At 38.0% G+C, this 27,270-nt stretch overlaps 1 protein-coding gene across 1 annotated transcript in view; it reads right to left on the reverse strand.

Annotated features, from left to right (window-relative positions):
- Positions 1 to 3,850: 3,850 nt before the first annotated feature.
- The window catches only part of minar1 (membrane integral NOTCH2 associated receptor 1), a 50,341-nt gene continuing 26,921 nt past the window's right edge, over positions 3,851 to 27,270 (reverse strand). Inside the window, exons 4-5 of the mRNA XM_028438460.1 lie at positions 19,731 to 19,994; positions 3,851 to 5,618 (exon numbers count right to left, since the gene is read on the reverse strand). Of these exons, the coding sequence (XP_028294261.1) occupies positions 5,421 to 5,618; positions 19,731 to 19,994 (462 nt within the window). The 3' untranslated portion in view covers positions 3,851 to 5,420. The remainder of the gene's footprint in view (positions 5,619 to 19,730; positions 19,995 to 27,270) is intronic.

The raw sequence follows: 27,270 nt of genomic DNA on the forward strand, positions 1-27,270 counted from the left end.
TTACAAGCCTCAAATCTGAGACTATTTACAATGCGCTGCATCACAAATCTCCAGTGCTGTGGCCGATCTAACGCAGTGTCTACAATCTAACCTGCAACACAATTCTTGCAACATCATCGATGGAGAGGAAAGGCAAAAAAGAGGTGAAGATGGGAAACAGTAGAGCTTGTTCGTAGTATAAACCTCAACCAAACATGAGCACCAAAACAATACTTGTTTATCCATTGTAGACTTAGCCCCTACGGTATATTTAATCTGGCTAAAATTCATGTCATTGAAGAACTTCAATTGTACTTTTCTCTAAATAACTATTGGACATTCAGTGCAAATATCTCTTATTAAAAAATAAAAATAAATCCTAAACTGCTAAAGAAAAAAACTGGTGCATTGCCATTTTATGAATAATATCCTGGATGATAATAATATCCTGGATGCATATGCATATCTATTAACATTACACTACACATTCTTTTTATCTATCTAGACATTCTATTGACAGATCTGCATCAGTAAAACATTCAGGTGAGGATAAAAAGATGATCTCTGAAACGTTAGATGATGTGATTTTATTCTGAATGGTACAGGATGTTGTATGCTCACATCTCTCCTATGTTCATCTTGTGCAAAGTTATGATTGCATTCATCAATAAGCCACAACATTACAACGACCAGGCTGATGTGTAGGTCCATGTTTTGCCTGTGATTACATTTTCGAGGCCACATCAACACCTCCGTTGGGTTTTTGCGTTTCTAAAATGATTCCTTGATTTCTGTTGCTGTTCAATAAGTTGAATTATCCGCGACATAAATAATTGCGGTTCCTGTTTCTAACAAAGTTTGTAGTTGTACATTAGGCATCTCAAATATAATTCTCAATGTGACAGTTTTATGTATTTTGGATGTCTATGTGCTTAAACAAATCACAATTCAATCTCTAATGTTCCAGATGGCTCAGGGGCCACATGCAGCCTTAGGTCTAACTTTGTGCGGACCCCAAAATGCACAAAATAACTCCAAAAACACACATTGAGACAGAAAGTTACATAAAAAGAGAACAAAAAAAAAAAAAACACAACCGAAAAACTATATTTTCTGTATTAAAGCTCAGATTGGTCATTATTCTAGGAGACGACCTTTTGTTGTAATTGGCGCTATGCAAATAAAGATGAATTAAATTGGCCCCCACAGTGATAAAAGTTGCCCATCTTAGATCTAAATTTACAGAGAGCTACTGTGATATATGTTCCTAATAAGCAAAGCAAACCTCATTATCCTCAATATGCTAAAAAAAAATCAATGAACAAAAAACTAAAAAATAACTTCATAGAACCGTCCACCGTCCATTGTGGAAACTACTGGTCAGTTCTGATGTTAAATTATTGTTTTGTTCACACGCCTACATGTTTATTGATTGTAAATGTCCACCTATGACACCACCACAGAAAAATGTTGTTTATTTTACCTGTTGGTGTCAAAAATAGCTCTTCTATCAAAAAATGAAAAACTGCAAGAAAACAAAAACACAGTCCAGTTTTCAAACACATTAAGATATTAGTCTGAAGGACTTTCCAGGGTTCAGTTTTCTTCTAAAGAACCAACAAATAGGCAATTTAAGCTTCTATATGTATATATATATATATATATATATATATTTATATATATATATATATATATATATTTATATATATATATATATATATATATTTATTTATCAGAAATAAGACAAAAGTGCAGATTTACTAAAGGTTTACACCAGTAACAACGTGTGCAAACAACAGTACGTGTGCTGATAAAACTGCATTGTGTATGTCAAGCACGCAACATAGCACGCACAATTAATTTAGTACGTCTGGGACCCAATGGATCAGGTCAGGTTAGGGCAGATATTACAGATATTAACAGCTGGTCATGTTTGGTAAGACAGTGTCTTTGCGTGAAACGTTCTTTCCATTCCTAGCAGCAGCAGCAGCAGCAGCAGCGAGCAAACTTCTGCGCTGCAGGCAGGATCATGGAGCAGAGGAGGACAGCCTGGAAGCCATCCACCACTGATACATTCCTTTTTCTGCACAAGAACATGGATTGTGCTTATCTTTGATACATGGATTATGTAAATAGATCCACTGGGTCTCTGTTTGTGTTTGACGTTAGCTTGTTACCTTGTACGCTGATTAGTTCTGTTGATGATAACAGTTGTTTGTTAACAAATGCGGGTCGGGCTCGGACAAAAAAATGAGGCCCGATCCCCAGGAGCAGATCACCTCAGCGCACTCCATGCACCAATTTGTGCTGTGTTTGTAATAAATGAGGAGATAGTGCTTCCAAAGTATTTAAGCACTCAAGCAATTTGGCACCCTTTTTGAATTTCTTTTTTTTTAGATCGGTGTAAATCTGCCCCATAGCGTAGACCTCATATATTTTTAAATCAAAGGTCTTTGCTAAAAAAAAAAAAAAAAAAGATATAAAAAGTTTAAACTGCTGCTGGAACATTTGTTTTATTTCCACTGTAAAACATTCGGAAAAATTTGGTGCATTGCATTATGGGATGTGGAGTTTCGTAGACGGATGCATAGAAGCGTTTTTTATTTCATTCTTGCTGGGATTTCTTGTGTTTGCCCCAAAAACTGTGCAAAAAAGTGACTTCCCAACACATTTTTTCTGTTTTCACTGACAGTTGTGGCAAAACAATGACGGATGTTTATTTTGGGGTGGTTTACAAATAGAAAGATCATAATCCAGCCAAAATGTATTGTCTGGCGAAGTGAGGAGATATCACGGAGAATACAGAGAACAAACCCGAACAAAAATCATATCAAATAAGTCACTGTCCTCCTTGTCTGGAGTAAAAACCCAATAAATCATGGTAGCAATTAAATAAAAATGCTTCTATGCATCAATCTATGGGAATCCACATCCCACAATGTAATGCACCAAACTTTTCCACTGCAGCAGCAATTTCAACTTTTTATGTCTTTCCTTTTTAGCAAAGGTCTTTGATTTATTAATATATGAGGCCAACCAAACTTCTCTGACAATGTCAATAAACCGAGTATTTACAGCAGAGATCAAAACAGACTTTTTAGCCTTGAACATCTTTTTGTTGTGCAAATGCTCTTTGATGTATTAATCCACGAGGCCTACACTGTCTTTTTCTGATAAAAATAATATATCAAAACTATATTGGTTACAACTGTGTAAAATCACTTCACAAATGGATCAGGTGAGCCAGGCTAGTTGTCATGGTTATGCAAAACATTTTCCCACTTTGAACAAATGGAGCTAGGGTTAGGGGCAGGGTTGGGGTCAATAATAATTGTAATCGCGTAATTGATAATTAATTACAATTACGGTGTAATTGTAATTGTAATTTGAATAATCTGTTGCTGTCGTAATCATAATTAAATTGTAATTGTGTTTAGATAATTGATTTTGTAATTGTAATTGCCATGAAAACTCTATAAAAATTGTCAATTAAAATTTAACGCAACCATGTCACAGTTGTACAGTTCTGCACAGCTTTCCCACATTTTACTATTTAAAAAATTGAAATCTAGGAGTATACTGACACAAAAAGTCTCAGATGCCATAACCAAAAATATTAAAACCTATATTTTCATTGATTAGGAAGCCTAACAAAGTAACCAATAGATAAGAAAGAACTTAGAATATACTGTGGATATTTGTGTTTAGTGTATTTTACAGCTGATTTAAAACCTGAGATGCTAACAGAAAGCTAACACAAGAGGAGGAAGGTTACATTTTATGGGGTTATTTGTAAAGGTCCTATATCATGGAAACTTTTTTGAGCTTTTAGTCTTGTTAAAATGTTTATTCCTTATCAAAAACACCCCCAAAGTATTATTGGGATTCCTTCCTGCATCTCTGAAAAATCCTCAATAATCTCTCTTCTGAAAAACGAGTGGTTCAAATTCTAGTGACGTCACTAGAATTCGGAAGTGTCTGCTGCTGGTGCCGCGCCTCCACAGTGAACATACACGCCCATTCTCTCTGGTGCTAGAGGCATGCGAGCGGCCAAAGAACATGTTTGGATGGTCATAGTCCTTTCTTATCCAGTCTGCACAGGGAAAAGAAACAGTCTTTGTTTTTGTACCAAATGATAAAGTCTGGTAACCGAATATGCGTGTTTAACCGCAAAAGTCCTCAGAATGTGTTCAGTCTTCCTAAAGAAGAGTCTACTCGCCAGAAGTGGTTGGGATTTATCTCTGGGAGCACGTGACACACCATCCAGCATCTGTTAGTCTGTGACCGTCACTTTACAGAAGACTGACTGCTTGGTGAACCTTGGCCAGTTCCAAAGTGGATTGTCCAGTAAATTACGTCTTCAAAATAAAACCCACTGATGGAGAGGCCACAGCCGTACGTACAATAAACCTCTAGCCAAATGTTAGTCATACTCACATTCTCTGGAACTATTTACAAAGCTGCCGGGGCTCTAGGGCTACATCATGAAATGGGAGGCACACATGGGGAGAGGCAGCGCTCCGCGGAACCGTGAGTCTCAACTTCAAATATTACCCATATGTGGCTGTAGTTGATTTGGGAAGGTCTTAATATAGCATCATATAGGACCTTTAAAGGCTCAGTAATTGTGATTAATTGTAATTCATCTTTAGTAATTGAGAATGTAATTGTAACTGACTTACTGAGGATAAAAAACAATTGTAATTTAATTGTAACTGGGAAAATGCTGGCCATTTAAATTGTAATAGAATTGTAATTGAACATGGATAATTGACAAAGTAATTGTAACTGAAAAATGTAATTGATCCCAACCCTGGTTAGGGTTAGAATGCAGAATGTTGGGCATTTCACATTCACTAAAAGAGAAAAGACAGGCAGGACTCCAACATTCAAATGAGAGAGAAGACCAACACTTTGGCTGTACACTCATCTCCTGTACACTTGGTCGACTTCAGTGAAAGGATCCATAATATATTTGTTATAGAAAAATGTGGCACAGTTGTTATTATTACTCCAAATTCTAGCTGTTATCAATAAAAGACAACTCTCACATTCAAACAGATTATTCATCAAAAATAACTTTGATCAAAATAGAGAGTATTACTTACTGTACAGTAAATATACGAAAAATAAAAAATATTCAGGGTATTACATACAATATTACCAATAATAACAAACTCAGTTTAATTCTAGAGTTAAAACATTCAGTTTACCCAAAAACCTTCAAACTGTTCCAACTGTTACGGTGAACAGTAGAGTTCAATGGGCAGGTACGCATGAGATACAAGGTGTTTCTAATGCATACGATGGCTATTCTAAACATATTACACAGAAGAGAGAACCACAGAAGAACTGAAGCCTAACATGTTAGGTTCGTAGGTGACCGCCCTGCACTCACCTACCTACCTACGCTAGCTGCAAACCTCCATCCTCTCATGTTTTCATGATTTCATGGTGCATATTGGAACTACAATGACGAGGATCACAGTGCACGTCGCAGCCATAATCAGTGCTCCGATCTTACACGCCTTGGCCCTGCGGAATTCTGCTTCCTTCTTCTTCAGCAAGGAGTCGTAGCCTGGTGTGTAGATGTCCTCCATCCAGTACTCAAGGTTATTGGGGTTCAGGGACTCCTGAGCCTGAAGAGGCAGAGGTGTTAACAAAGGGTTAACAGAATTATCTTTAAGGAAACACATAGATTTAAAAGGGTTCCTTCACTGTTTTTAGAAAAGTGAAGATCTATTCCTAACAAAATGCATTATTTTGCACCATACTTGTTTTAACTTGTGTTTTAACTTAAAGTGGGACTATTTTACAGATTTAGAGCCTGAGTTTCTCCATCTTGAAATGACGTGATTGATGATGTCACACAGCCCCACTGCTTGTAAACATCCCTTTGTTTTCTATTGGAGTGAAACTTTTTAGATCATTTAACAGCTTTTTCAGTCAAAATGGAAACTCGTGCTGCTTTTGGTTGCTTTAAATGATGAGGAAAAGTTAAAGATGTTGATGTAAACCTCTTTTGTTTACCGAAAGAAAACAAAAACAGTGATGACCCGAAAAAATAATCTATGACCACAGGGGGTGACAGTTCCCACTCTGTGGTTTGGTAGGAGACAATGAAGCAGAGAAGAAGAGCTCCCCTAAGGGACCTTTACTCTCCCTTAAACAGTGCACGGCTGACGCTCTGGTTGTTGAGGTTAGCGAGTAAATGACGGACTATTGAAGGACTCCCACCCAAAAGAACTTCTATCCTCAGGGTTTTCTTTCAGTTTCCTGATTATTTAGAGCAACCAAAAAGCATAAGTTGGTATCTTGACTGAAAAGCTGCTAAATGATCTAAAAAGCTGCTAAATGATCTAAAAAGCTGCTAAATGATCTAAAAAGCTGCTAAATGATCTAAAAAGCAGGCTGAATGCTTCACTCCAATAAAAACATGTTGCATGTTTACAGGCAGTGGGGCCGTGTGACATCATTAATCACGTGATTTTAAGATGATGCTACTCAGGCTCTAAAACTGTAAAGTAGTCCCATTTTTAACAGGCATGTGAGGGCTGACTCCACCCACACACTGGAAAGCTGTCACTCATTCAGCTCCTGGATGTAACTTCCAGGCTCCACCCCTATGGCCTGAACCATGGCAGGCCATGAGGGGAGATCTGGGATGTCAATTTAAGTTGATACTATTTACAGTTTATACATAGTTTGCTAATATTATTATTTGTCAATGTAATTTACTTGCTAAATCTTATTTGCTTATTATTTAGATTTAGCTAATATACTAAACACTTTCCTACTTTGATCCTCGGTCCCTGACAAGGCAATTAAACAAATATGGTAAATAATAGTGTGTTTTCTTAGGCATAGGTCTTCTAATAAGTAAATTTCAGGTTTTAGGCCACATTTATAAAAAACAGTGGAGGATCCCTTTAAGATGCAAAGCTAGATCATTGATTGGTTGAATGCGGTGCGTCCAAGCCTTATTTGTCTCATGTCCCCCCTGAGCCTCTTTTCAATTTACGAGTACCTGCTCATCACGACACTAGTACCTCTTGTTTTATTAAACATGTTTACATGATGGCTCCTCTTCTGCAGCTTAAACAAAAATAGTAACTCATACATGTCCACAAATACATTTACCCTTTAGGTTCTAGTTATTTCCAGTGAGTACAAGCATATGGTGAATTGCTACCACGGTCTGACTTTTAAAGAGATTTATTTTGTTTTTTTTAAATTTATTTTTACCTTGTCTGCACATGCTGTCGAATGTCAAAACTACATGTAGTGCAATCTTTTTACGACAGCAACTGTATGCATGTTTTATTATTGCAATGAAATAAATCCAATTGTTTGATTGCATATTTGTGGCCATCACCAGCCCTCTGAGAGTCCAGTGTGATGCTACAATTGTGTGTATTGTGCAAATAGTGTTGTGGGGTGTAATCAATTAAGTCAGTCTGGTGACAAATGTGGAAAATGTATTTTGTTCAAAATATTGTTAGAAACAGTTTTATTGTTTTTACACAACGGCTGCACAATTTGAGCATCATTATCGCAATGTCCGTGTGCGCCAAGGTAAATTGTTTAGCGTTTTTCCATTAATTTTAGTTCTAATTGACTTTTTATTACTAAATTCAGTTAATGTGTAGTAGTTTTTAGAGCGGTTTTACTCGTTTTTATGTTTTCTGAAAGTGCTTGGTTTTGGTTTAGTTTCTATTAGTTACAGGCTGTGAATGTCATACTGTATTACTTGTACTAAGTCTGACGTCAAAATCAGTATGTAGTGCTTTCACATTAGACAGTATGAAAAGACTGAGTATGTGAGAAATACCTGGATGTATACTATAGGCAGTGGTTCTTAAAGTTTTAAGGCTCAAGTACCCCCTTTGTCCAACACCGATTACAATATATAGAGCATAATGATGGATAAATGCGTAAGAAAAAACACATTTTAAAGAATCTTGTTTTGTAAATAAGTAAAATGGAAAAGCATTTAGTGCCTCTTGAATATTATTAATTTAATAGTTTTTATCATTTCCCGTCACCTTCCGCCTGATGTTGGACCAAGACTGACCTTTGTATTTTCAGTTCATGTTCTAATAAACATATTTTTTATAATTTTATATATATACATTTCTTTTGTAACTCTTTTGTAAATAGGGCTCTTGTTTTGAAGTTAACCGGAAGTTTAGTTAATGGTTAATCTCCGAAATGCAATGTGTTTCTGTGAGGTTCGTTAGTAAATGTTGATATTCTACTTGGTCACTTTCTCATTAAAAATGTTTTCAGAACTTTCAAAGGTGGAGAATCAACTGAGATATTTAGCCTCAGTGTACTGTGTTTTTGTCGTTGTAGGTTCCAACTGCATCTTGGGAAACTTGGAAGTATAATTCAGTAGAAACAGTCATTATCCTAATCCTAGCCATATAATTTATAGTAGACAGTATATACTCACTGAGTTTGTAGTGTATAGTACCAAAGTATGCCATTTGGAACAAAGCCTTAGTGTTAGTTTTCGGTTGGTTTTTGTAAATTGGGATATTTATTGCATATGATACTCCAAATCGTCAAAACATATGATGTACAGCTTTCCAAAAATCAAGTGCAACAGTCCACAAGACAGCAGCCTAAAGTAAAAAAGCTTAGTAACTGGAAAAATTGCCCCTTAAACTGCTTACCAACGGAAAAGACATGCAGACATTGCTTTAGCACAAAGAAAGAAGGTTAACAAACCTGACCTGTAATGCGAGGTCAGGTGGGGAAACCCACGCAGTATTATTTTCCACAAATAAGTAGCACCGTAACACCATAAATAAAGTCAGTAACACAAATCTGTTTTGTAATATTTGTGAACAAACAGATCCGCTGTCAGCCGATATTCCATTTTATGACAATTATTGTCCAATAACATGGCCTATCCCTTTTACTAACCATAGTAAATAACAGAATGTGAATAATGTGGCACCTCTAGTGTGAACTGTGCTCAGTTTGATTGGTATTCTTTTTATCAGCATGAATCAATAGACACATTGTAACTCTTAGTCTAAAACAACCCCCTGAGATTTCAGACTTCTCAACATTAACACTGAAGCTAATCCCAGTCCTGACAAGAGATGCTTGATATTTTAGGAGCAGATCGATGGAATACTACAGAATCTTGTCTTTCCTGGCCTCGTATCCTATGAGACCCTAGAAAAAGCAAAAGGGGATAGATGTCCAGGCGTCATAGTGGCTGCCTCTGTAACGGTGTGTTTTTGATTGCTTTGGAATAAGACTCCTAAATGAAACGAGGCTGACTCATTGATCAAACTCCTAACAGAGAGAAAAGCTAATGGCTCAGCGGTGCCTGCAGGCTCAGGAGAAGAAGCTTTACCATGGAGCTCAGCTGTATTACTGTCTTATAATAGATACTCTGAGTAAGCTAGTAACCTAGCAGAGTATAAAAGCATTCCCCACTTAACTGACTAAAATAAAACCTTGGTTTATTAGCTATCTATCCTCAAGGTTGCTAACTGCTGCTAAAGGAAGATTTTTTTTCACTGAAAGTTCAAATTCTCTAAAAAATTTAAATAAGGTCTTCCAAATGATTCCATGACCATTGGTGTATAAAATGAAGCAGTTAGGCATGCAGGCTCCTTTCACAAAGGCAGTTGAGCCTGATATAGTTTTAGTTAAGGGTGTCGAAATCCAATATTAATATTAGATATCAGTATGATATCAGCAAAAAAACTAAAATTATATATTGTTGTGTATCTAGAATCTGTGATATAAATAAACACTATCCTATACAAGCAGTTCATTCCAGACTCTAACAGACTTCTATCATCTTCTATCTTGTTGTTTGATATGATTTGATTTGGCATTTTTTCTTACTTATTTATTTATTTACTTACTTACTATATATATATATAATTTTTTTTCAGGTATAATATATATATGTGAGGTTAAAATGTGTTAAACCCATTGGTTCATTCATAATAACATTCCACACTATGGAATAAGTAGGACTGGGACTTTAAGGGGTCAATTGTGATTCATTAATTACAAAAAAATAATGCACTAAAAAAAACAACACAGTTAATGGGTTTTTTTTGTTTTTGTTTTGTTTTTACTCCAACCAGCTTGGAACCTTTCTCATTTCATGACTTCCCGAACTACGGTAGATCTCAAGGAGAAGTTGTTGCTGTGGTTCGTGGACGCTGATTTAGTTCTAATAAAAACACCAGATGGAAACAAAAGCCCAGTTGTGTGCAAATTGTGAAAGAGAGAGCGTGTCAATCACCGAAGCTCTTCTAGTCATCGCTACCACCTCAGTGCTAAACATGTAGCAGCTAGCACCTCAATGATAAACATGTAGCAGCTAGCACCTCATTGCTAAACATGTAGCAGCAAGCACCTCGATGCTAAACATGTAGCAGCTACCACCTCAATGCTAAACATGTAGCAGCAAGCACCTCAATGCTAAACATGTAGCAGCGAGCACAGACACTGATTGACAAATGAACAAAAGTCAGTGGATAAATGATTGTAGTGGACAGTCGACCACTCTCGGTGGTAAAGGATGTGGGTGAGGCTAGAAGCGCTGCCACAGATAGCATCGTCTGACCCAACTTATAAACTGCTATGTAGAAAGTCTATTTCAAACTAAATTCATAACATTCATCAGTTTATTTCATGTCACAGATATTCTAATGATTTTGCACTGTTCAGTTTCCACTTCTCTGGAATGCTCTGTACTAAGTTTAATACACAAAAACGCATTTGCTTTAGAAAGTTTACAAAAAATCCATAAAAGCATGAATATAGCTTACTAAGATTAATCGAGATAAATTAACTACAAATCTGTAATTAATTAGATTTTAATTATTATTCTTTTTAATCGAGTCCCACCACTAAAAATAAGTAATAAAATTGGATAGGCATCGGCACAATATTGGTATCGTATCGGAAGTGATAAAATATTATCGGGACACCCCGAGTTTTCATTTCAGTGAGGAAAGCATTAGTAAAAACCCAGCTTTTGCTGATCAATTATTACGTGTAGTTACCTGACTTGACATATCAGTATAAACCGACATGTTTTTAATTCTGAAATGCTGAAGGTTTCACACACATTGTGTTGATTGCACTATTTTCTGTGTGTTTCTGTATGGCTGATGCTTGCGTACATAGTTCACACACTCCATGCACACACTGCTATTCCATAACTGGTATCTGAGGGACAGTTATTGTCATTGTGCATGAGTCTTTGTGGTAGCCTCACTGTCAGTGAGTGGGACAACTGCCAGCGTCACCTGTGTGGACGGGAGTGACGAAGTGAGCTGTCCTGATAGGCCGTGAGCCAAGTGCCATCGGTTTAAGATCTATGCTCTAAAACTTTATTCATGCCCCTTCATTTAGAGGTGTAAAGATTACTAATATATCGTACTCAAGCAGAAGTACTGTTACTTGATTGAAATGGAACTCAAGTACAAGTAAGTTATACATAAAATACTCAAGTACAAGTCAAAAGTTGCTCAATTTAATAGTACTCGAAGTAATAGTTACTAGTTACTTTTACCCCCATGTTTATTTTTGGTAATAAATCTTGCCACATTTCCTTACATACAGTAAACATCTGTATAAAGTTAAAAAGTAAGAGACCAAATCTTACACAATTGTACCTTAATTTATTTTCCACAAAGGCATCTGTATAAAATAAAAGGTTTGTCATAAAGTACATTTTTTTTTTTTTTGAAATAAAATAAGACCAATAAATTTGATTTAAAAAAAAGTAAATCCTCAGGCTCTAAGTATAGATACATTTATGAAACTAAAACTGAGAAAATAACCTCCATTCAATGCTGTTTTGGCACGGTGCATTACTTTTAATCTGATTGGTCGAATAAGATGTGATGCATTTGATTGTTGTCTGGTTATTTAATTTTTTGTTGTTTCACAATGTCTGTTGATCTTTTTAAAACAGAAATAATAATTTACTCAGTAACGGTTGGCTGTAGAAATGTAATTAATTACTTTACTTTCTTTAAAACGTACTTAAAGGGGAGGTATGATGAAAAAAAATCACTTTCTAATGGTTTTGCTACAGTGATATACATCCCTTTAGCCTGACTCAGAGGGACAAAGTTGAAAAGTTGTTTCCTCCTCTCTTGTTATTCCACATTTTGTCAAAAGTCAGCTCCAAATGGGCGAGTTCGATGTTGTAGTTTTTTGCAGTTGACGTCACCTGCCAAAACTCCTCCTACTGACAATCCTCCCTACTCCTAACATGGACATAATACAAGCTAATAGCTAAAACAATCACTGCGGTTTAATTTAGAATATATATTATACTTTATTGCCATAAATGTAAATGCAAACTGCACTACTAGACGCCCAAACTGCACTACTTTTTCTGCTGCCGATCGTGTTGGGAGTCACTGCTTGGAGCCACGGACCCATTGTTTACACACGTCAGCTGTTAGCACTCTGTGCTAATGCTACACCAGCCTCTGCAGCAAGACCTGGTGTAGTGTAAGGAGGGAATGATGGGGATGTTTACAGATTTGTGCCTCACAGCGCTAACAACGGACTCGGTTGTGGAATTGGACGGCTTCCAACTTTTACGTGGTGACGGACGACGGAGAGCAGTAAGGAGAGAGTCTGGCTGTGTTTGTGTGCAGAAAGGAGGAGCTGCTGCTGCTCTGGTTCTGCAGCAACGCGCACACACTTTTCTGACTCAAAATCACAATAGCTGCTGAAATAGCCATGTGTTTTACTACAATGTGCAGTTGTTTGGCTGAAAACAATAACAAGAGTGTGTGTATAGACACACCTACTCATGAATATGCATAAGTAGGCAGTGAATCAGCCCGTTTTGAGAATTGCTCTGAAAGTGGTTTTTCAGAGGGCTAAAACTCCAGAAAACAGGTGAGTTTGGGGGAAAAAAACTGAAATACTATGTTGTTGGTGTTCTTAGAACAAATGGAAAAAAGCATAACACTAGACCTTTAAGTACAAGTAAAATTACTGATTTGGAAATATACTCAAAAAAGTACAAGTACCCATAAAAGCAACTCAATTACAGTAACAAGAGTAGTTGTAATCCACTATAAAAGAATGTAAAATAGTGTAACCAAATTGATTAGTTTGGATTATTAAAATAATTTCACAAATTAAGGGAGCTTCCACGTGCCTCAACTAAGTCACAAACCACTGACCTAATAAAGCACATACAGTTTTCAATGCTGGCAAACATTCTGGAGTCTTTTCTGAGCTCTTCTATGCATTTAATGTGTAAAATTGAGTTTAATTAACCTTTCCCACTAACTCCAACCAGTCCAGGCAGATCATTTCCACATCTGAGCCTTTTTCAGCACTGGAGCTGGCAAATTAAATATTGTCTTGTGTTTGGCACTTTACAGATAGATCATTTGAATAATATGGATAATTAAGTCACTAAAATGATATACATCGTCTACATAATTAGACTCGGTAGCGGAAAGACCCACGGCTGGAAATGTGCCTTCAGCATGAGGTGATTTATTTCAGTGATTGAACTTAAGCTTACTAGAGAGTAGCCCTGTTTAATGATGAGAAATAGCACATTAAAGGCATCTGAGCCTTTGTGCTATTTTTAATTTAGTACAATTTGACTTTCTGGCCAACTTCTCTCTGTGTGTCCCTCGCCCTCCTCTTTCTAACGGACATCCACACTGGCACACGTTCATAGAGCGCTGACATTATTGAACGGATTGTGAGGGATAATAGACTTACAGACTCATATCTGCATCTCTAATTCTAAAAACTGCATTCAGTGACTCAGACCTGCCATATAAGTAGACACACTACATAATTAATTCACACAATCTGAACTAATAAGATAATTAATAAAAGGGCATCTGCGGCATTTTTCAAAAGCAACTTTGTCTCTGTTTTTTTTTTTCTTGTAAAACTATTTTTTTGGGGGAAAAAACATCACAAGTTTATATCGTCTCGCTATTTTAAGTAAAAATATTGAGATGTGAATTTTCGTCCCTATTTGCTCACTAAAGGAACACATCTATAACACTGCAGGCTGATTTCTAACTCTGATATGTGAAGACATTGAATTATCAGGGAGCTTAAGCCCAAAAAATAGGTCTTTGACTTCAACTCATGATACAAAAGTCTCCTTTGGTATGGAAGTACATTAGGGTCATTCAGATAAATGTATCCTAAAACACCAAGTGAGATCACACTTTGTATTAGAACTAAACACATTTTTAAAAATGTTTTTTTTAAAAATGGCCACCAATTTGCCAATCTGCCTATATCTTTGCCTTTGTTATAGCTATAACAAATTTGGTGTCAAAATGTATTTTTCAAGGGTCAAGGAATCCAATAAAATAGGTTTCAAGTTAAAAAAAACAAACAAACAAACAAACAAACAATAGTTTTCCCCTCACTATGACAAAGTAAGGGTGCGCGAGGCACACATCAGTCCCTCCCCCCCCGGATCACCACCTACATGAAGACATTACCTATATATATATTTATATTCATCATATTTATCCTTTATTCTCTATCTATACTTTATTTATCCCTCATCCTTTATATTCATCATTATTGTTATTATTGTTGCTGGCTTGTTTCTTTGTTTTTTGTTCCGCGCACCGACCACCAAGTCAAATTCCTTGTGCTGTCTTAAAAACTGTACTTGGCCAATAAAACATTTCTGATTCTGATTCCGATATGCACATTTCACATAAAAGTCCTGTCATCAGAGACTTTACTTATCTTTTCATTATCCCCACAGCTTCAAAAACGTTTGTACACTACGGTCATACTTAAAGCTGCAGTATGTACATTCGTGAGACTGGAATGGAAACAACCACTCCCCCCTCCCTTCCCTGTTTCGAATCCACCACCATACTCATGAACACACACGATTGTGGATTTTTGTAGTGACTGTCTCTATCTACGACTTTTTCTTGTGTTATTGGAGAGGTTTTTTGTTTTGTTTTTTCAATGTTTTAAAACTATAACATGAAAACATGTATGATTCTGTAGTGACTGCCAACGCCCCCCGCCCCCCTCCCAAAGTGCTCATACAAAACGTGAATGCGCATAGACTTCTGTTGAGCAGCCAAAAAAGCTCATGGAGCACTTTGTAATAGAAAGGTCTCTGATTGGCTGTAAAAGAGTGTCACCCTCCTTGTTTTCTAAAGCTTAACTACAGAGCCAAATGATGCAAAAAAAAAAAACAAACGCACATACTGCAGCCTTAACGTACCAGTGTGCACATTCTTGTTTCATTGTTTTTACAAATCGCAAACTTTGCATGGGAAGGGTAATGCATGTGCAACGGTTCTGTTCCTGTAGGGGGCAGTGTTATGCACATTTGCCTGTGCTGATAGGTAATTAAACATTGCATTCCACAACTGCAGAACATAGGAAACATGAATGCAGTTTCTTATTACTAAAACACACTCTTAAAGAACACATTTTCCCCTCTAAAACTACATAAAAAATAGAAAAAAAAAAACCTTTTCCAAAAACAGTCTTAGTTTAAGGTTGAAAATGAGCACTTATCGCATACATTAGGACATTAGGAAATCAACATCAATTTGAAGGAACATAACATTTCTTTCTTGTGATAAATCTCATGTAAAATTAGGTGCTACTTGAAACGAAACAAAAGCTGAAATCCTTGGGAATCGAACTCGCATTCGGCCCAGTGAATCACAGCAACAGTGAAGTGATGGAAGTAAATGGAAACCTTTGAAAAACATACTCATACTGCAGCAATTCTTAGCGCTCAAGGCTATTCTGCAGCTACAAGTTTATGATGCCTCTAAGACATTGAAAGAAGTCGTCCTGGTGCTATCATAAATTTCATGGCAAAAAGGTTTCTTGATAGCAAAGCATCAAAGCACAGCAGATGGGAAAGGAGCAAAGTGTGCCTGCTTTTCACACCCACACAAAGGTGTCTCATAGTACAAGTAAGCATTGCATGCTAATTAGGGGGAGGAGAAAAACTAATTCCTGCTTGAGTGGATTTGTTGTATAACTGGAGACTTTTAGGAACTAAAGCAGGTACAGAAACAACTTCCAAACCACGTCTGCATCTGTGCACATGTAAGTCCTATCTTCATTAAAGAAAAACAAAACCCATGAACCACTTTTTTTCTGCCGAAAACAAATGTATTTTGGTATGAAGTAGTGCTGTTGGCCGATTCTAGTCCAACTCTTTACATTTTATTCTTCTATTGGCTGAGAATGGTGGTTTGTGATGTCACCAACCACCACTGTTGGCTCCGCCCCTACTATAGAAAATACCACCTGTGAATTCTGCAACTTGTGGCAAGTAGTTTGGATCAAGACAATTGTGATTAGAGAGGTATAGTGAGTATTGAGATGGTAGTTAGCATAGAGTAGATTATTCTTTGGTTTTATAGCATAGACTGGGCTTGTCTTAACTAATCAAAAAGCCCCGCCCATAATCAAGGCATTTTTTTTTATTTCCAGCCTAAACCTCAGAGTTTAGTTACACTTAAAATTTTCTATTTTTGCCATCAACCTTACATTAACCCCCCTCTAAAACAACAAACAAGCCTTGTTTAAAACCCTTTCAGGTTACTGCCTCTTCCTGGGGCCTCATCATCATCATCATCATCATCATCATCATCATCATCATCATCATCATCATCATCATCCCTGTTTACTTCCTTAACATCTGACTGTCAGTGTCCAGTCTTGTTAAGGATGATTCTGTGTCAGGCTCAGAGAGACTTGGGTTTGCTCGAATAGTCGCTAATATTTCTGACATTCTCAAGTATACTTGCCCTGAAATGTGGGTGTTCCCATTCAAATCTGGCTTTAGGAGCATTCTCTGGTGTGCGTACGTCCCTTTCCTGTCACGCGCTTCTAACCCTGGAATAAGTGCAGCACCCCGATAAGGTGAAACATTATATTGCACTAGAAATATGGACTTTTAAAGCCACACGGACTCGTGCGTCGTACAGCAGCAGCTGTGATCATTCAGCTGCTGCTGCTTGATTAATTAAAACTCTGACAGATGCAGACTTCTGTCCACGTTGGTCACAGTGATTCAGCTATTTTGATACTATGTCCAACGTAAAGTCAGAGTTTGATCCACTACTAAGTGAAACACGCTGTCATATGTGGATGAGGATGGAACACAAACTGTTCCCACACATATAATAATGAAGCTCAGCTCAGGTCGTTTTAAACAATTTATATTTAAAACTGCGTATTATGGAAGCCAATAGTTCTGTTTCACTGTAAACATCCCTCTGTATTAAAGCAGGACGATATGTGGCCATGTTATTTTCTCATATCTCTAGCGCATTTAACTCAGTCATGCTTTACAGCGATGATGATGATGATGATGATGATGATGATCAAGGAGAGAGATTTTAACTGTGAATCAAACAGAATGCGGCAGATCCTCAGTCACACTGTAATAATCTGATCAAATCAACCTGTTATATTGTTTATCAAATTAAAAGTGAATTTTATCATTTTCACAGATTTCAATGACATTTACAAGTGTTGGGAAAACTCCATGTTTTGTGATTTCTAGACAGCCCAAAAAAATTACATCACCGCCTCCTTTCCTTCAGCCCGCCTTCATTCACACATACGCGCTTTTTGGCTCCTTACGCGCGGTAGGCGTGTCGGCAGCCTGGACCCCAGAATACGCGTAGGAGAGAAGTGCGGAACTGCAGGTGCGCAAGAAAGCGCTTAAGTCCAGATGGGAGAATAGACCCCAAAGAGAGCTATGTGCTAACAATTTACAATTAACAATTGAATAATAACTGTTTTCATTTGTTTTTATCTGTATATGCATTTATCTTGTGAATACGAATTGCATCTATGTTTTTTTTAAATGGACTACTGAGTTTGAAATACAGGATGATGATGATAAATTAAATACATTTTTCTTCTTCCCACTCCCTTTTGAGCAGACGTATTATTACTATTATATATATATATATTTTTGAACATCTCTGTTTTTCTCTGTTGGAGTTTAATTTTACACAAAGAGGTTTTTTGTTCCTTTTGTTTTTTTGTCTCTGCTCGGAAAAAAAACAAAACAAATAAATGAAAATGAAATGATGATTAATTCACAGTTTCTTACATTTCAATCACTAAAATAAAATGCTGTTGTTTATCGTTTATTATCAGTGTTTGTCTGCAGTTAGGGTTTATTGTGCTTTGTTTGATGTAGTTTGTTTGTTTTGTTTTAGGATGTGTTGTTTTTGTTTTGTTGTTTGCTTATTTGTGTATTGTAAGTGTTGTGTGGCTTATTATAATAATAAAAAAAACCTAAAACTACCAAAAGAAAAAAGAAAAAAAATAAGAAAAATTACGATGCTAATTGTTTTTTGCCTCCCAGGAAACAAAATAACCTTGTTCCAAAAAGAGATATCTCTAATAAAATTTATTTTTACTAAGTAATATATTATATACAGGTCTAATGTCCTGATGAAACAATATTATCACCACATCCCATCTCAACAATTTCAATCTGGATTCCGCACCAAACACAGCACTGAAACAGCCCTCCTCAAGGTCACCAACGACCTCCTCCTCTCATCTGACTCCGGCCTACTCTCAATTCTCGTTCTTCTTGATCTCACTGCTGCTTTCGACACCATCAACCATTCCATCCTACTTTCCCGCTTAAAATCCCTCCTCAATATCACTGGCGATGCCCTCACCTGGTTACAGTCCTACCTCACTAACAGAAAGCAATTTATCTTCATCAACAACTGCTCCTCCTCCACTGCCCCCCCGTCCCAAGAAGTTCCCCAGGGCTCTGTGCTTGGTCCTCTCCTCTTCACCATCTACCTCCTCCCCCTCGGTCAAATCATTTGTCGTCATGGTCTCCGTTTTCACTGTTACGCCGACGACGTCCGATTATACATCTCCACCAAGTCTATCACCTCAAAAACATCCTTCACTTTCCTTCCCCGCCGCTGAAACTCTAATTCACGCCTTTATCACATCCCGCCTTGACTACTGCAATAGCATCCTCTTTGGTACAACCTCCACACTCCTAAATAAACTCCAATACATCCAAAACACAGCTGCCCGCCTCCTCAGCCACACCCGCTCCCGTGACCACATCACCCCTGTCCTCCAAAACCTCCACTGGCTCCCCGTTCCTCAGCGCATCAAATTTAAACTCCTCCTTCTCACCTATAAATCCCTTAAGAATCAGGCCCCCTCCTACTTCACAGATCTGCTCCACCCCTACACTCCCTCCCACAGCCTCCTCTCCGATGCAAACCTCTTCACTGTCCCCAGGACCAAGCACAGAACCTGGGGTGACAGAGCTTTCTCTGTAGCTGCCCCCACCCTATGGAATTCCCTACCAAGCCACATCCGCACAGACCTCCCATCCTTCAAATCACTTCTAAAAACTCATCTGTTTCACTCAGCTTTTAATGCTTAACCACCCACCCACTCACTCACTTGTTGTCACATTTTCTTCTATCAATGCTCTTGTTGTTTTGAGGCTGTAAAGTGTCTTTGAGTGTCTCGAAAAGCGCTTTTAAATAAAATGTATTATTATTATTATATTATTGTCTTTCATGCATTACAGCTTGCTACATAGTGGCACCTATTGACATGGAGGCCTATTCAATTATGCTGCTTACAAATGCTGAATGCATTTTATATCAGTATTGGTATTTAGTATTTAGAACAAATTCACTAGAGATAGACCCATTTACTCACATCAGGTGAAGGGAGTTTATTACCTTTAGTTCTAGAGTGGTCAGCTGCTTTCCCTTCTCTCCAGCGTGGCGTTTATAGTCCTTGCTGGTCCAAGGCGGTTGGATGCGCTTTCCATCAGATAAGTTAGTTGGTCTGAGATCAGTGTAGAGAGGGCTGCCTTTCACATGGGTTTTAATGGTAGGAGTGAACGGATGTGGGGAGAACACCTGTTCAATCAGATACGTCTCCTTTGGAGGTTTGGGAGGCCGATGAGCCTGGGGAAACTCATACTGACGATCTCGCTCTGCCTGAAGGGGGAGGAGAGAAATAAAAATCATTTTTCATTCAAAGCTAAAAGATATGGTAGATGATGTTTGGAAAATATCACACTTTTATATCAACATTATTTATTTATTTTTTTTACAGAATTTTCAATTTCACTCTCATGCTAATAATTGTAGTTAAAACAAAGATGGCATTTTTAAACACCAGTTTTTCAACATATGGAGCCAACATCTCCGTACTGTCTGATTTTTGTCTTAATAACGATGTTTGAAATCTGCCTTAAAACACGAGTGCCTGCTGTTTCGGCCCATCAACAGCCTAATTCCCTGATATATGATTATTCATGAAGCTTAATATTGAATAAATCATCTGTTTTTTTTAGTCATAATACCTAATATTTGAAGAGCTTTACAAGCCTCATCTGAGCATAGGCTTCTTTACTGTTCTGAGATAAGCAAGAAACACACATCTGAAGGTACTGTAAATCACAGAATCATCATGTTTTTTGTTAGGTTTATCTTCAATAATTTACTTGTTTAATTTTTTTTGTTAGCTTTTGGAACTACGTATGGGCAAACTAAATGATCTTGTCTGTATCTGTATATTATTTCACAGAATATGTTTTTTATTTCAAAGGAATCTGGTTTAATAACCATGGAAGCCCAAAAGAGTCATAATTAAATAAATGAACACAACATTTTGAAATAAATATTATTTTGATAAATAACAGACAAATATATAATATGGCCAATAAATTGTTAAATAAGGTCATATTATTATGAAACACGTTTTATTATTCTTAAATATCTATTTCCACAATGGTCTTTTTTATTTCATAATGTCGTTTTTCAGCAGAATGACTTCGGTCTGTCAATCAAAGCTAGTGGGTTGGACCTCAGCTTGATCCTTTAAGATCGATTAGTTTTCCTGGACATCGGTCATGGCCGTTCTTTGACCGACACAGTGGTAGCAATGGGAGGGAATATAAATACAATTATTATTAATAAAAAAAATAAAAAATAAAGCAGGAAAAGTGCAGTGAGATGTGTCTAGCTTGAATGTATTCATTTTGAGTGAGGGAGCAGGTGCATGCGCGTTGCCGATGCGCACGTGTGTGTGTGTGTTAAGACCTGGGTTCAGTCCAACACGGTGACTGTGACAAGTAGTGAGGTTTATGTTTACAGTGCAGGTAGTTAATAAATTACAGTTCTCCAACACCAACGCAGCATGTTGTTTCTGCGCGGTTCCACTTTTATCTGAGGATTTAACACCGGAGGAGGAGCTACATTCAGCTCTGAAGAGTAAGGACCTCCCCTGTGGCCCCCAACCACGGTTAGGAGATGAAAACAGTAAAGGTTTTAACAAGAGAATTACACCATTACTCTGTCCGTGAATGGATATTTATCTGCTTTTGGCTTGCAGTTTTTTGGCGTCAAAGGTTGTCATAGCAACCACAGAAGAATGTTCATTGTAACAAAAAAAACTACAGATTGTTTCCATAAATTGAATGGATACTATGAAATTTAAAGGTACATTTCTCAATAGAAATGTCATCAAATCATTTCTAAAGCCACACTCTTGAAATAAAGCAATTTGCTATCAAAATATACATGTCCGCCATGTTTTTCATTGCCTGTAGGTGGAACACGGACCCTCAGCGTTGAAAATAAACACCAAAGGGGTACCCCGTGCCTCGAACAGTGACGCTAAGGGGTCCTGACCGATGGTCAACATGTGAGGAGTTGAGAATGAGACTGTGTGGCGCTCAGGCTTCTCAGCATTAGTGATAAGTGCTGCTGCTCATGTCTGTGTAAAGGATCAGCCAATCATTTCACTGCCTCCGCCTTATGTTCTTTGATTGACAGACCGAAGTCATTCTGCTGAAAAACGACATTATGAAATAAAAATTGTGGAAACAGATATTTAAGAATAATAAAACGTATTTTATAATAATATTACCTTTTTTAACAATTTAATGGCCATATTATATATTTGTCTGTTATTTATCAAAAATGGTATTTATTTCAAAATGTTGTTTTTATTTATTTAATTATGACTCTTTTGGGCTTCCATAAATTGCTGGTTTAATCTGGTTTAACAACTAAACATTGTTTAAATAAACTATTCTTTAATAACAACAACAATAATTATACATATGTCTCGTAACTTTTTTTCTCCAAAAAAGCTTTACTTACAGTTCATCATTACAAGGTTTTAAAGACTGTAAGCCTAGTCAAAAGTAAAGGAATACAAATAATAATGATAAATACATTAATCATGTAAAACCAACATAACAACCATCGTATCAACAAGAAGAACCGTAAAAATGTTGGGTGAAAAAGTAGGAAGAATTTACATGACATGAAAAAACTGGATCGTATACATAAACTGAATTTAGGCTATGAAAAAAGTAAACATTTGCCGGTAGAAATTATTTCAAAACTAAGCTAAAGCTAAGCTATCTTAAAATGTGGCAATTTCTAGTGAAAGTAGAGCAACTACGTTTTGTGCTTTGATACAGAAGAAACTATGGATCATATGCATAAAGGTCAAAAGTTATTTTCCTCTAAAATGCTTCTGAACCTGGATTCAGTGCATTTTATTTCAGGGGCCAAATACGGAGCAGTTTGATCTCAAGTGGGCCACAGTTTTCATGTGAGAAGTTATTTCAACATTATTGTGCCCTAGTTTGCACTTATATGTATAAATAAAATACAAAATATGTAAGAAACCGACAATATCCAAGCAGTAAGTGACAGATATCAGTCCCAACAGGATCTACACTTTACATTTCAAAGATTTTCTGGCCAATTTTGATTTTATTAAGGGAAATATTATGTCATAATTTGAGGAACTAGTTTGACACATGTGATTTAGAGTGAGACTGGGTCGTCTGGGTCGCACAAAATAACGTCCAATGCATTACTTAAAAATAATGGCGTTGGCACGTACAAAACATAAATAATGAATAAATCCTGTGACACTATGATTGTGATTCTGCAGGTTCCGTTTTTTCCAATAACGGCCTAAGGAAAAACTAAAATACAGCAATAGCTAGATTTCAAGCTGCTTGATTCCAAGCTGCTCAATGAATCTCTCTTTCCAGAAGTTTCAGGCCTTTCTTAACAGCCATTTTGTTTCCCCCTCAGCTTCACTTTCTCATCTATTTTATAGGCCACAGGGTTCACGTTGTCAATCTTTATGTATCACTTTTAATCCAAAGTGAAACATTTACAAGTACAATTAAACACCCACCTTCATTTACAAAACAAATGATAGAACATAAAACAAGATGTATATGACTTCAACTTCCTACACACAAACAAAGACTATTGCAGTTGCTATTGTTCCTTAGCTTGTATAAATCTACAATGTAGTGGGACAACTTGTTATTGTACTCTGATTTCTCTCAGCCTGCTCGTCTTTATGCACCATTACCACAGCATTTAATGGGATTCCAGAGCAGCTGGAAGTTTTTCAAACAAATAATAGGGAGCTATTATGGTGTCTTGATAAATAGTAATATTCTGGTAAACTCTAAATGAGAAGTTGTGTACAGATTAAATAATAAACCATATGGGAAAGATTCCTGAACACTAATATTGACTGTATCATGTCTTATTTTGAGCAGTCCTCAATACTACAAACTGACTGAATTATAAAACAGCAATCCGTGTACTGTTCATTACTTGTTTTTTCCATTTTAAAACCAAATCAAACCTACAAATAAACGGTGTGGTTATTTTGTTTTACTGACTTAAATCCAAAACACAAATACAGAAACAACAAAAACCAGATAAGCAGCATTTTTCTGTTTTAAAATTTGAAATATCAATTTTGTTCTGTTTGTGAGATATCTGGATATTTATGAGGAAATTACAGCGAGAGCTGAAGTCATATTCTGTCGGAGCGAACCGGACTAGAACTGAAGTCCACTGCACATGGTTTCCCTCCACAGGTCCTGGACCAGGTCTCCTCACACAATAGGACTGTTGAGGATTTATTTCTGCAGTTTTCTGATTCTGCTCCTGTTTTCATGAAATCTGTGGATGTTTCAGCTTGTAAAAAGCTGCTGATGTTTGAGTTTGGTTTTGTGGTTTTACAGTCCAAATAATATCCAAATGGCTGGTGCCCGGCTGTGCCATCTACCCTCTCCATGTGGATGGGCCGGGCTCACACCAGACAGGCTGAGGGCTCTCTTGGCGGGGTATCTCCGGGCGGTGTCAGCCCGGCGGGGCTGTGGCTGGTTCATGGGCTGGGGTGGGGGGGCGCCCTTGGGGTCCGGCAGGCTTGCTCGGCTGGCTGCGCTGGCGGGGATCTTCCAGGGCGGGTGGTGCGGGCCGCGCCCTTGCATGCTGGTGGGTGCAGCGTGGGGTGGCCCCTGCTTAGGCGGTGCCCTGCGGCTCTACTGCCTCGGGTCTGCGCGCGCCCCATGCTGACTTTAGCAAGGCGGTGGCAATGTCAAAAAAAGGTTACCTGGGGCGCTCTGGGGGGCTCGGTCGGTGCGCCTGGGGGCCGGCGGGGTGGCATGCAGGGTCCCCTTGTTGACCTGGGCGGCTGGGGATGTGGTCGTTTTCCCTGGGCGGGCTGCTCCCGGTGCTGCTTCTGTTCCTGGTCCTTCTGACCTGGGGTCCGGTCCCTGCTGGCTCTGGGCCTGCCGGCGTCCGCCTGCCGCCTACTGGACGGGCCCCAGCTCCTCTGCAGGGGTGGGGGTGGTGGAATGGATGTTGGTGGGGGGCTTTGGGGTTGGCGGTTGGGGTCGGTGGCGGGGTGTGCTTATTTATTCACTTATGTATAAAAAATGTTTCATTTCACCAGTTCATCAGTAATGTGACTTATGAGCTGCTTCTTTTTTTGCTCAGGAGTAAAAGTCGGTCCCCGACTGTGGGTCCCCTCTGTGTGGTGAGATTAAAACATGAAGCTCTCATCCTAGGTTTTCCGTAAATATCCAAATATCGCACAAACAACACACGATTTAATTTTAAAACAGCAAAATGCTGCTTATCTGGTTTTTGTTGTTTCTGTAATCCTGTTTTGGTTTTAAAGGAGACATATCATGGTTTTAAATCCTTCCTTTTTACATATAAATCATACCGAATTCCTCATTATTATAGCTCCCCAGACCCCTTTTCTACCCCTTTTCTGATGTGCTTCTAAGAGCAACTCGTTTTGGTGCGGTCTCTTTAAATGCAAATGAAACACTCCATACCCCGCCCCCTCTCCAGGTTCAACTCCACCCTGCTCGGCCATTTTTGTAGTTTGATAGAAGAGATATGGCTATGTAGTGGCCCAGAAAAAGTTTATTCACACGTTATTTACACAACGTCAACAACAGAAGACTTGTCCATCCAGCCTTACATGTTCGAGCCAGAGTCTGACCCAGCGGAGCGAGATGAAAATGAAGATGATGAACCTGCAGAATCCTAACAAGTGAGCTAACACAAGCACCGAGCTAATGCTAGCGCCAAGCTAACGTCACGAAATGCATTTTAATACAGTCTTTTCGGAGACAAAAACGGCAAAATGAAATGACTAATGAAAACTTTAGACTTAAATTAAACCACGTAGGCCATATCATCAAGGATCTAAAACTAGCACACAGCGCTAACATATGAATTCTGAAGACGGCGCAACTGCTAATGCTAACAAAACAATGACAGGGACGTCTTATCACACTTTTTAGCGTTATTTACAGCTAACCGAAGTGCTCTATTCGTCGTCTCCAAAGATAGAAGGAATTGAACCCTCAATCAGAAAAAGTCTTTCTGCAAATCCTTCTTTATACTGGCGGAGGTTGCAGAAGCAGTCATCCTTGAAGTGCTTAGCGCACACAAAAATGACCTTACCCACAGATGTGGGTACATTTCCGTGAAAAATAAAACTCAACCAGGCACTTTGAAAAGGTTCTGATGCTGGGAGACGGTGTAATGAAGCGTGTGGGTTACTACATCCAACAACCGAACAATTTGACTTATCCTCTCGTAACTTCTGCATCCTTGAGCTTGGACTACAAAATAAAAGCGAGAAATAAAAATGGCGGATTGCTCGAAGTGTTGGGCCTGGAGTCGATGTCCTAATTTGGCAGTTCCGCTGACGTTATTGTTCAAAAAACGTAATAGAGAATCGAAAAATCGAAACAGATTGAAAAATATGACCAAAACAGAATATAAAGATATCAACGGAGCACCTGAAGAGATTAATTTGAACTTTTCTGTGCTTCTAAACAATCTACATATACATCAAAAATGCATTTAAGGGCTAAAAAAGTGGATTTAGCATGATATGTCCCCTTTAAGTCAGTAAAACAAAGTAATCATGCTGTTTATTTGTTATTTTGATTTGGTTTTAAAACGGAATAACCAAAAAACGAAGGGGAAATGGATTAACAGCCTTTGTCTATTGGAGGGGTTTCATTCATGACTCATGAACATTCAGCACATCACATACTTGTAGTCACAGCGGTCTCACTACTATATTCAGTCATTTGCAGATGACCTTTACTGTCAACAGGGCCAGCACAGGGAGAAGGTCAGAGCAGAGAGGGAACGCATTAATCCTGACCTATGGTTTAACGTGTCCAGTGTGCCCACAGTCACCCACATCTTAACGTCAGCTTTAAAACTCACTGACCTTCTGTATAAACACACTCAATGCTGGATAGATTTTTCCTTTCAATGAAGCAGGCTTTCTTAATGGACGTTAAATTGTGTAAATATTACTTCTATTCCAAACATAGACATTTCGAATTTCCATGATCCCACAAAAAAGGTGGAAATAAATGGAGTTCATGTTGTGAAAAGAAAAAATCAATCTGACCCATAAAATTGGGCCCCAACGTGATGCGTAAACACCTCACATGCGTGTTTAGGGATAAAATCACACATTTAAATTCTATTTTTCACCAGAAAACTGGCGAATAAATGTCTAGAAAGCGTGACAAACAGCTATATACTTCAAAATTCAGACATCACGGCAGAAGCATGGCACCTCCAATTACATGGCTGCATTTTGTGCACATTATTCGCTGGTTGATTTTTAATGGTAAACAAGGTCAAAAATTGTTGCAAACGGACACAATAATCAGGGGCTTTTCAACCTTGGGGTCATGACCCCATGTGGGGTTGCCTTCAGTTAAAATGGGGTCATCTGAAATGTCTGGCAATTCATAAAACATGTACCACACTCCTCATGGATCCCTGGAAGAGTCCTCAGAGACTGCAGTACATCCAGAACAGCAATGGCATTGTCCTGATGAGGGTGCAGAAGTATGAGCACATCACCCCATCCTCTGGCTCCCCA

The sequence above is a fragment of the Gouania willdenowi genome, chromosome 3 (genome assembly GCF_900634775.1).
Source record: "Gouania willdenowi chromosome 3, fGouWil2.1, whole genome shotgun sequence".
Taxonomy (NCBI): Eukaryota; Metazoa; Chordata; class Actinopteri; order Blenniiformes; family Gobiesocidae; genus Gouania; species Gouania willdenowi.